The 12,556-nt window shown below is 40.7% G+C and overlaps 1 protein-coding gene across 1 annotated transcript in view; it reads left to right on the top strand.

Moving 5' to 3' along the window:
* Positions 1-12,554, top strand: part of LOC110896998 — a 71,665-nt gene extending 59,111 nt beyond the window's left edge. The window contains exons 2-5 of the mRNA XM_022143963.2: positions 11,647-11,850; positions 11,923-12,018; positions 12,100-12,195; positions 12,294-12,554. Coding sequence (XP_021999655.2) covers positions 11,647-11,850; positions 11,923-12,018; positions 12,100-12,195; positions 12,294-12,554 — 657 coding nt within the window. The remainder of the gene's footprint in view (positions 1-11,646; positions 11,851-11,922; positions 12,019-12,099; positions 12,196-12,293) is intronic.
* The last annotated feature ends 2 nt before the right edge of the window (positions 12,555-12,556 follow it).

Raw genomic sequence — 12,556 nt, 5'->3', positions numbered from 1 at the left:
TGACTTTCTGCATTGACCAGCTTATGGTCGATGCGAAGTTCATGGAACTTCATAACGTGAGCGTGATCACGATGGTTATGGTCCGTAGTGACCATACCTACTGATCACCACGTTATCTAGGCTCAGTGACGAGTCGTAGTTTCGGCCAAAATGTGCATTCTTGCATATTTTGTAACCAAACTACTCGTGGCATCAAAGCCGTTTGTTTTGATGTCAAACCTGTTTTCAAACTTAGTTAAGCATGTTCTAACATGCTTAGCTCGTCACTTTTAGTTTAGTGCTTATATAGGGTCGTAAGGTAAGCGATCTAAACCATCGCTTATGCTTTCGAACCCGACCCATTTTGTCGGTCATTAGGACCTGACCAAACACATTAGGTGACCATAGCTATAACCTTCCGAGGTTATACCTTGTGGTCACGATGTTAGGCGTTCCAGACGCGTTCTACGCGAACGACGCGTAAGGTGGCATAAGCTACCTAAACGGGTCGTGATGGACCGTAAGCACTTAGGTTAAGTTTCATTTTAGTATGTAGGCTTTGTTAAACCATATTACACGAGTCTCCATACTCGTTTGGTTTACGAAACCCGCGTACTATCTGATCCTTCTGATTTGGTCTGGTATATTAACATAGCTACCTATTAGGTGCCGTTTGATATCCCGTGATCTTTAGCATTATCTGGTTATTATACAGGAACTCAAAGCAATCTCAGGTGAGTACATAGAACCCCATCTTTTACTGTTTCCAAACTATTTTGGGGTGAAACACATGTGCCTATCTGTTACTTTCATGCTTTCCATGTTTTCACATCGTATATCTGCTATGCTCATTAGTACATAATAGTACATGATTTCGTTACATTTTATGCTATGTATGCCCATTGTGTGCATACTTAGTACATTGATTTACATTACATTTGCTGTTGCATATGTTTACTCAGCATATGGACACATTGATTTACATGAACATTTCTGTTGCATATGTTTACTCAGCATATGGACACATTGATTTACATGAACATTTCTGTTGCATATGTTTACTCAGCATATGGACACATTGATTTACATGCACATTTCTGCTGCATATGTTTACTCAGCATATGGGCACATGCCTTCATTTTGCTATGACATTTGGTTTGTTTAACATGGGACAATACATTCATTAACATTAGCTACGCCGTTCGTTAGTAGGTAGTGGTACCATAGGAATTGACAACTCCCATTCCTGAAGTCCTGGGTTTGATAGGACTGGAAGGAATGACCGAATTCGATATACATAACTTAGATAAACCTTTAATTTGTTTAAGGGTTTATCGCCGCAGTCTCAAGGCTTGGATGTATGCATAGTTTACAATACCGCATAAATGTTAATATCAATAGAGCATGCATTTTTCCACAGAACATAACGTTGATTTAAACCACGTGTTACTTCAACGACTTGTTTTGTGCAGTTTACATATGGTTTAAGTTGATACATTTCGCTTACCATACATGATACATTTTGGGATTACACATTACATGATTTACATTGAACATAAACACGTCGACATTGACATATACATTTGGTGGTAAACACTTGAGCATAAACACTTGACATGGATTACAATAACACTTGACATTTGGTTTACACATGAACAATTTACATGGTGGATTGGTTTGGGTAAATGATTCAAGAAACGGGGCGTATGTAAAATGATACAAACATGGTGGATACGCCGCTGGTACTTCCTATATATAAATGTTTGTATAATATTACATATCGTGGCGTTATCTAAGTCATTTCAGTTTAGACACATTACACTTTACATAAGTAACATATTCTTCACAAGACATTATTTTCACAAACAACTTATCTTATTCAACTCATTCTACTTGGTTATTCGTTTAACCTTGCACTTATCTATACATATCGTTTGATGTTATCGTTTTTCAAATGATTTACAAAGCAAAACAAATTACAAGGTTCATGACTGACTGTTATTAAACATTCTTTAAAACTCAAGTCATGAATCCCATTTTCACAAAACCTATGTATCTCACAGGCATTTTTATGCTGACGTACCTACTTTCACATGTGTTTTCAGGAGCTATTCCATAGGATGATGATCATGACACTAGGGCGGACCTGTGCCTTAGAGCCTAAAAATGAAGTGTGAACTAGCTTAATTATGTTTTGAATATCCGTACTTTCTTTCCAAGACAATGTAACACCTTTGTTTATAAATAAAATACAACTTGTATGCCATGGTCATGAAACAATTTAATTCTGTCCACGACACTCCCCAGCGTTTCCGCCGCGGTTGCATGTTATACGCGGCCGGGTGTGACAGAAGAGTTGGTATCAGAGCCATTGGTTATAGGGAATTATGTTATTAGTAATGCTTGACCTAGACTATAACTTTCTAGGACCCTAACACAAGTTATCTTGTGTTTAGAGTTTAAAACATGCACATCACCTATCCTTAGGTGATAACCACAACGGGAACTTCGGTTCCGAATCCGCTTGAAAATTAATCATCTGTTCTAGGATGATTGATTACTAGGTTTTGAACCCTCTATTATAAGGTTTTGAACCCTCTGTTATAAGGTTTTGAACCCTCTGTTATATGGCTTTGAACCTCTTTGGATTTCAAAAAATCCCGTCAAAGTTTTGGGTTAATAGTGTGAACACGTGCGAACTGGAAGAATGAATGCCTGTACCCTGGGTTTTCTGTCTAAGGCTAGAGTGTTCGTACAAATCCACATAATCGGACCAGTCACTCTTACCTGGGAACTCTTGGGGTGAGTGTTCACTTATAGGCGAGCATGTCTTCGCGATACACTAATTCTGACCCATTTACTTTGACTAGACATTTCATATCGCTTGTTTGCATTGCGATGCATAACCACCATCTTTGCTTTTATTGATTCTGTTTCGTCTCATTCTCTTCATCCAATCATCTCACTCGTTTCATTTCATGTTTTTCTCTTCTAGAATGCCCCCTCGACGCGACAACCAGATAGCCACTGCCGAGCTGGCGGAGATTATTGCGCAGCAGATGGCTGCTCAATTTCCGAATCTCTTTGCTCAATGGAACCAGGCCAATAACAACAACAATGGTACATGCAAATACAAGGATTTTAGCTCGGCTAAGCCACTCAAGTTTAGTGGTTCTGAGGGAGCAACTGGGCTTCTTCAGTGGTTCGAGAGCATCGAGAACACATTTCGCCACGTGCAGTGTCCGGATAATCGCAAGGTCGAGTTTTCTTCAAGCGTGTTTCAGAAGAGGGCTCTAACATGGTGGAATGGGGTTATGAGAGATCAAGGTGCAGAAGTTGCTCTAGCTCAAACATGGGCTGAACTGAGAGCTCTTATGATGAGGGAGTTTTGTCCTCGTCATGAGCAACGAGCGTTGGAGAAAGAATTTGATGTGTTGAGGCAAGATAGTGGCGAGCACAGGGCTTATACAGATAGGTTTGAGGAGTTGAGTCTTCTTTGCCCAACTATGGTTACCCCACTCGATAAGGCCATCGAAAGGTACATCGACGGCCTACCTGACTCAGTACAAGACATCCTTACTGGTAGCAACCCTACTACACTCCGTCAGGCAATCGAGTTATCGGCGACGTTGACTGAGTCACAGATCCGAAAGAATAAACTACACAGGAAGGGTGACAAGGGCAAGAAGCAGTCGGCTGACAAGGAGGATAGTAAGAAAGGTCAGAACAAGAAGGGAAAGGACTCTGGTTCCTCAAGGGGGTCAAGGAAGCGTAAGGCTTCCCAAAATTTTGCTGTGACTGCCCAAGCTAACCAGGCAGCTCCCAACCAGCCTCCAGCAAAGAAACCCTACTCAGGAAGTGCACCTTTGTGCAATCAATACAACAGTCACCATCAGCCGCAATATCAGTGCCGTTTCTGTACTAACTGTGGGAAATCAGGTCATCTTGCCAATGTTTGTCGGTTTGCTCAGAACCGCGCAGTACAGAACCCTGCTCCACAAGTTGCTCAACAACAGGGTCAGGTTGCACGACCAAACTACCCACCAGGTGCTTGTTATAACTGTGGGGATCTGACCCACTACAGAAATCGGTGTCCAAGACTAGTCAACCAGAACCAGAATGCAAACCAGAATCCGGCACCGGCACTAGGACGAGTCTTCAACATGAATGCACAAGAAGCACAAGCAGACAACGAGGTGGTGAACGGTACGTTCTTTATTAATAATCAGCCAGCATCTGTTCTTTTTGATTCGGGTGCCGACAAGAGCTTTGTGTCATTGTCTTTTGAGACAATGCTTCGCGTGTCTAGAACGAAACTAGGTAAACCTTTGACAGTAGAGGTTGCCAGTGGTGAACCCATTGTTCTTAATTCCGTTCTACGTAACTGCCAGTTAAACCTTAACGACCATATTTTTCCTATTGACCTCACGCCAATGCAACTTGGAAGCTTCGACGTTATAGTGGGAATGGATTGGTTATCTAAGCATCGCGCAGAGATAGTATGTTCTGAGAAGATTGTTCGTATACCGCTGTCGACAGGCGAGATCCTACAAGTTCGTGGTGAGAAGCCTGCCGGTGGTCTCAAACTCATGTCTTGTTTTAAAGCACGGAAGTATCTGCGAAAGCACTATGTGGCTTTCTTAGCACATGTTACAGCAGATAAAGGCAAGGGTAAGTCTATTTCAGATATTCCTATCGTTCGGGATTATTCCGAAGTATTCCCTGAAGACTTACCTGGTCTACCTCCAGCACGCCAAGTCGAGTTCCGTATTGATCTCGTACCTGGTGCAAATCCCGTTGCCAGAGCTCCATATCGTCTTGCACCGTCCGAGATGCAAGAGTTGTCTAAACAGCTGCAGGAACTCTCCGACAAAGGTTTTATCCGTCCTAGCTTTTCACCTTGGGGTGCTCCCGTTCTCTTTGTAAAGAAGAAGGATGGATCTTTTAGGATGTGTATCGATTATCGTGAGCTTAACAAGCTTACCATCAAAAATCGATATCCCCTACCTCGCATTGATGATCTCTTCGATCAATTACAAGGCGCATCTTACTTTTCAAAGATTGATCTACGATCTGGATATCATCAGCTTCGTGTACATGAAGAAGACATTCCCAAGACAGCGTTCCGTACTCGTTATGGACATTATGAGTTCACAGTCATGCCATTCGGTTTGACTAATGCTCCTGCTGTTTTCATGGACTTAATGAATAGGGTCTGCAAGCCTTATTTAGATAAGTTCAACATCGTTTTCATTGACGACATTTTGATATATTCTAAGACGCGAGCTGATCATGAGCAACATCTTCGTCTTACATTGGAACTCCTAAAGAAAGAACAACTTTTCGCCAAATTCTCCAAGTGTGAATTCTGGCTTAAAGAGGTTCAATTCTTAGGACATATTGTCAACGAACAAGGTATTCATGTAGATCCCTCCAAGATCAGTGCGATTAAGGATTGGGATACACCTACTACCCCTACTGAAGTTCGTTCTTTTCTTGGTCTAGCGGGTTATTACCGCCGCTTCATAGAAAATTTCTCGAAGATTGCAGTTCCTCTAACTGCTCTAACTCAGAAGAACAAGCCATTTGATTGGGGAGTCAAACAAGAGGAAGCGTTTCAGACTTTGAAACAAAAGCTTTGCGACGCGCCTGTCCTAACATTGCCTGAGGGCAACGATGATTTTGTCGTTTATTGCGACGCATCTAAATTAGGCCTTGGCTGCGTCCTAATGCAAAGAAACAAAGTCATAGCATACGCATCAAGGCAGTTGAAGATACATGAGAAGAACTACACCACTCATGATCTTGAGTTGGGTGCAGTTGTCTTCGCTCTCAAAATCTGGAGACACTACTTGTATGGTACAAAATGTGTGGTTTTCACAGACCACAAAAGTCTTCAGCATATCTTCAATCAAAAAGAGCTCAACATGAGACAACGACGTTGGGTTGAACTTCTAAACGACAACGACTGCGAGATTCGCTACCATCCTTGTAAGGCGAATGTCGTAGCCGATGCATTAAGTCGCAAGGAACGTACTAAGCTTCATTGTGTTCGTGTCCAATCTGTTATTCAAACCGACATCCAAGCCCGTATTTCTCAGGCTCAACAAGCTTGTGTTTCACAAGGTTTAATGAATAAGGAATTCCCTTATCACATAACACCTGCTCTTGAACTGAAAGACAATGGATCGTACTATTTCATGGACCGTTTGTGGGTCCCAAGCCAAGATGATCTTCGTACCTTGCTTATGGATGAAGCCCATAAGTCTCGTTATTCCATTCATCCTGGCTCAGATAAGATGTATAAGGATCTTCGTATACAGTATTGGTGGCCTGGTATGAAGAAAGACATTGCCTTATACGTGTCTAAATGCCTTACCTGTCTTAAGGTTAAGGATGAACATCAGCGTCCTTCCGGATTATTAGAGCAACCGGAGATCCCAGTTTGGAAATGGGAAAACATTACTATGGATCTCATTACTAAACTTCCGCGCACAAAGAAAGGTCACGATGCCATCTGGGTAGTCGTGGATCGTCTTACAAAGTCAGCGCATTCTTACCAATCCGTGAGGATTTTTCGGCTGACAAACTTGCTCAAATCTACGTGGATGAAATTGTAGCTAGACATGGTGTTCCTTTGAGCATCATTTCTGACAGAGATGCTCGTTTCACTTCTCACTTTTGGAGAACCATGCAATCTGCTATGGGGTCCCAACTTAATCTGAGCACAGCTTATCATCCGCAAACGGATGGTCAATCTGAAAGAACAATCCAGACACTGGAGGATATGCTTAGAGCTTGTGTGATCGGCTTTGGTGGTAGTTGGGATTCACATCTTCCATTGATTGAATTCTCCTACAACAACAGTTATCACTCCAGCATCAACATGGCTCCTTTCGAGGCTCTCTATGGTCGAAAATGTCGTTCACCAGTCTGCTGGAATGAGATTGGCGAGGCTCAACTTACTGGACCTGCCCTCATTTTAGAGACAACAGAAAAGGTAAAGAAAGTTCGTGATAACCTTCAGACAGCTAGAAGCCGTCAGAAGAATTACGCGGACCTAAAACGCAAACCCTTGGATTTTCAAGTCGGTGATCGTGTATTACTTAAGGTCTCACCTTGGAAAGGTGTGATCAGATTTGGAAAGAAAGGAAAACTTGCACCTAGATATGTTGGACCATTCAAGATCGTCGAAAGAATCGGTAAGGTAGCCTACAGACTTGAGTTACCTCCTGAACTTGGAAATGTTCATCCAACCTTTCACGTGTCCAATCTCAAGAGGTGTTTAGCTGATGAAAACCTCCACATACCGCTTGACGAAATTCGTGTTGATAAAACACTGAAGTTTGTTGAGAAACCGATAGAAATCATGGAACGTGAAGTCAAGTGGCTTAAACGCAAGCGCATTCCTTTGGTCAAGGTTCGTTGGGAATCTAAGCGTGGACCCGAGTTTACTTGGGAACGTCAAGATCAAATGAAGGCAAAATATCCGCATCTTTTTCCACGAGTTTCCTCTAAATAAATTTCGGGACGAAATTTCCACAAGTAGGGGAGACTGTAACATTTGTGCCTGTAATCATCATGAACAGTCCAATTATCAATAAAATAATGTTATTTGATCCCAAATGTTTGTTTGGTTGTGTTCTGCATTTTTCATGTTTTGACTTTTGTTCAAATTCAAACTCTACATCGCTTTCTGGAGAATTATACGCAAACTAGTGCGTAAACGTACTCAGTTTAATGCGACAAATACCCCGGAACATCAACATATACTCAACATACCTTAAATAACCTTTACATAACTTAGAAATAAGTTTTGAAGGCTTTGGTATAGCAAAAACAAGTTAATTCGCTTACAGGGACTAAACTTGACAAACTGCGAAAGTATGCCAATTTGAACTGTAACGAACATTCCGGAACATGTCCATAAGTTAAACATACCATAAATATCCTTTACATAGCTTAGAAATAGGCTTTGAGAAGCTTGGTATGCTAAAACAAACTTTTGGATCATTCAGGGACTAAAAGTGTCAAAAAGTGCATAAGTTTGCACTTTCGCGCATAACTTATGTTCTGAATACATCCGGACATCCAAAAATTTATGTAAGCATCCTTATATTATGCCTTAGTGTTTGGCATGAGAAAAATCCATTCGTCGCGTCATTTGGATCGTCTTTCGCGCTTATGCGCATTCCGTCGTAATTAAGCGAACATCGCGATCGTACGGCCAAACGAACCGACATCCGACATATTTTTGGGCATGTTTCATGTCCACAATGTTTAGGCATCATTTTGGGGCCTTAAAGATGGCTTTACAGGTCTTAGAAGGGCTGGAAATAGCTTAAACACGCAACAGGGACCAAATGTGTAAATTCTGCAAGTGGTGCAGATCAGAGAGGGCCAGGCGGCCCGCGTGAGTTCTGCCCAAATGTGAGGCGGGCCGCGTGGGGATGTCTGACAGAAAGATTTTTGCATTTAATGCAGAATCTGGCCTTTCGTTCGATCAAAGGGCGATGCCTTTTCACCCAAATGAAGGGCCAAGGGCCAAGTTCAGTGTATTTAACCCCTGGACACATGTACGCACGAGATCAAGGCACGATATTCGATAAAACGATCCTAACGGTTCCACTTTTCCTATAAATACCCCCCCCCCCCTTTAGTGTAATAATCACAAAATCAGATCCTAAAGCTCTAAGTTGAAACCATTGTTTCATACCTGAGCTGTTTGATCTTGATTAGCACTCGGGGACCCTCCGTAAGTCTTCTTTCGCTCTTTTATTCGCTTTTCGAGTCCGAAAGTCAACGTTTTGTTGACTTTCTGCATTGACCAGCTTATGGTCGATGCGAAGTTCATGGAACTTCATAACGTGAGCGTGATCACGATGGTTATGGTCCATAGTGACCATACCTACTGATCACCACGTTATCTAGGCTCAGTGACGAGTCGTAGTTTCGGCCAAAATGTGCATTCTTGCATATTTTGTAACCAAACTACTCGTGAGCATCAAAGCCGTTTGTTTTGATGTCAAACCTGTTTTCAAACTTAGTTAAGCATGTTCTAACATGCTTAGCTCGTCACTTTTAGTTTAGTGCTTATATAGGGTCGTAAGGTAAGCGATCTAAACCATCGCTTATGCTTTCGAACCCGACCCATTTTGTCGGTCATTAGGACCTGACCAAACACATTAGGTGACCATAGCTATAACCTTCCGAGGTTATACCTTGTGGTCACGATGTTAGGCGTTCCAGACGCGTTCTACGCGAACGACGCGTAAGGTGGCATAAGCTACCTAAACGGGTCGTGATGGACCGTAAGCACTTAGGTTAAGTTTCATTTTAGTATGTAGGCTTTGTTAAACCATATTACACGAGTCTCCATACTCGTTTGGTTTACGAACCCGCGTACTATCCGATCCTTCTGATTTGGTCTAGTATATTAACATAGCTACCTATTAGGTGCCGTTTGATATCCCGTGATCTTTAGCATTATCTGGTTATTATACAGGAACTCAAAGCAATCTCAGGTGAGTACATAGAACCCCATCTTTTACTGTTTCCAAACTGTTTTGGGGTGAAACACATGTGCCTATCTGTTACTTTCATGCTTTCCATGTTTTCACATCGTATATCTGCTATGCTCATTAGTACATAATAGTACATGATTTCGTTACATTTTATGCTATGTATGCCCATTGTGTGCATACTTAGTACATTGATTTACATTACATTTGCTGTTGCATATGTTTACTCAGTATATGGACACATTGATTTACATGAACATTTCTGTTGCATATGTTTACTTAGCATATGGACACATTGATTTACATGAACATTTCTGTTACATATGTTTACTCAGCATATGGACACATTGATTTACATGCACATTTCTGCTGCATATGTTTACTCAGCATATGGGCACATGCCTTCATTTTGCTATGACATTTGGTTTGTTTAACATGGGACAATACATTCATTAACATTAGCTACGCCGTTCGTTAGTAGGTAGTGGTACCATAGGAATTGACAACTCCCATTCCTGAAGTCCTGGGTTTGATAGGACTGGAAGGAATGACCGAATTCGATATACATAACTTAGATAAACCTTTAATTTGTTTAAGGGTTTATCGCCGCAGTCTCAAGGCTTGGATGTATGCATAGTTTACAATACCGCATAAATGTTAATATCAATAGAGCATGCATTTTTCCACAGAACATAACGTTGATTTAAACCACGTGTTACTTCAACGACTTGTTTTGTGCAGTTTACATATGGTTTAAGTTGATACATTTCGCTTACCATACATGATACATTTTGGGATTACACATTACATGATTTACATTGAACATAAACACGTCGACATTGACATATACATTTGGTGGTTTACACTTGAGCATAAACACTTGACATGGATTACAATAACACTTGACATTTGGTTTACACATGAACAATTTACATGGTGGATTGGTTTGGGTAAATGATTCAAGTAACGGGGCGTATGTAAAATGATACCAACATGGTGGATACGCCGCTGGTACTTCCTATATATAAATGTTTGTATAATATTACATATCGTGGCGTTATCTAAGTCATTTCAGTTTAGACACATTACACTTTACATAAGTAACATATTCTTCACAAGACATTATTTTCACAAACAACTTAGCTTATTCAACTCATTCTACTTGGTTATTCGTTTAACCTTGCACTTATCTATACATATCGTTTGATGTTATCGTTTTTCAAATGATTTACAAAGCAAAACAAATTACAAGGTTCATGACTGACTGTTATTAAACATTCTTTAAAACTCAAGTCATGAATCCCATTTTCACAAAACCTATGTATCTCACAGGCATTTTTATGCTGACGTACCTACTTTCACATGTGTTTTCAGGAGCTATTCCATAGGATGATGATCATGACACTAGGGCGGACCTGTGCCTTAGAGCCTAAAAATGAAGTGTGAACTAGCTTAATTATGTTTTGAATATCCGTACTTTCTTTCCAAGACAATGTAACACCTTTGTTTATAAATAAAATACAACTTGTATGCCATGGTCATGAAACAATTTAATTCTGTCCACGACACTCCCCGGCGTTTCCGCCGCGGTTGCATGTTATACGCGGCCGGGGTGTGACAGTATGGTGCAGAGGTAGAACCTATATTTCTACGGTTGGAATTCCCAGAACGGAATTCTTGGGTAAGTGATGCAGGCCCAAGTGTAGAGGAGCGGGCTATTTTGTATTTGGAGGCCCAAGACCGCGTAACAAAAGGGGCCTCACTAAAATGGCTCTAACTTGGGCTACGGGGGTTATTTAGTCCGGGCCAAAAAACGCTTATTTCCATGAGTTATTTTATGTTTTATGTTTTTTAGTGGGTTTTTTGGACTTTTGTTTTGTTCTAGTTTTTGGCCCAAGTGTGTTTTAGGCCCATTTTCGAATTTCAGTCTCTATTTATATGTTGCTAAAGATAATGAAAAGGTCAGACTTGAATTTTGAGAAAACTGATTTTTCACTTCAAATTCTGTGCCCTTTGGGTTGAATTTTGGGGTTGGGGAAGAACTACACGGGTATTCGTAGAATCAACGTGTTTGATCTTCATTTATCGTACCACGCACTACATCACTTAAGTATTTGTTTTCTCATGTAACCTGTTTCATTTTTAGACAAAATTTGATATTCCTGAAGTTGCTAAAGGCTGGATATTGCAATCATTTGGGCGGAAGGTGAAGAACTGGAGGGCAAGAATTAAGGAACTATACCATGATCCGTCTTTGTCACTGAAGGAACAAATAAGTTCTAGGCCAAAACAAGTGCAAAAAAAACAATGGAAGAAACTTGTGAAGTATTGGAATAAAGAAAAGTCTAAGGTATGAAATAGCCTACGACTATAAATAACATTAGTTTATTTCCCATTCTGAAATTTCACTTGTCTACTGAAGCTCGTAAGTGAAAAAACCAAGGCGAATCGGGCAAAGAAGAAGATGGTTCAAGTAACGGGTAAAAAAAGTTATGCTCGAGTCCGCGAAGAGCTAAAGGTGATTGTATGAGATAGTGCAATTGTTAATGTAACATGTCGATATCCATTGTTAATACTTATTTTCTTTTTATTCAAACAAGCATCTAAGGGACAAGATCCAAGTCGATTGGAAATGTTTCGTGCATGTTTCTCCAAAGATGGAACTACCAAAAATTTGGAAGCTTCAAATGCAATTGTAAGTAATATGCTTATATATTCATACACATATTTTTTCTATGTGTTCTTGGTACTGTTAAAATAAATACCTTATTTTTATGACTATGTCTAATATAGGCACAGATGCAACAACATAGTTCTAATCTTCCCGAGGGCTCGATCGATAAGCCTGGACCAGATGATGTTTTTTCTAAAGTAATGGGTAATGATCGAAATGGTGATGCGGTTATGTATGGTCTGGGTGTTCGTGCTGCTGATGTTTGGGGTGTAATACCAAGTCGTTCAGCATGTCATAGAGAAAACATCCAATTGAAGTCTCAATGTGAAGAACTTACTAGTACTGTGGTCCAGTTACGAGCCCAAGTATCAGAGATGTAATG

This window comes from Helianthus annuus, chromosome 12 (assembly GCF_002127325.2).
Source record: "Helianthus annuus cultivar XRQ/B chromosome 12, HanXRQr2.0-SUNRISE, whole genome shotgun sequence".
In the NCBI taxonomy this organism is placed as follows: Eukaryota; Viridiplantae; Streptophyta; class Magnoliopsida; order Asterales; family Asteraceae; genus Helianthus; species Helianthus annuus.
The sequence above is the reverse complement of the archived record's forward strand: the minus strand, read 5'-3'. Positions and strand labels throughout refer to the sequence as shown.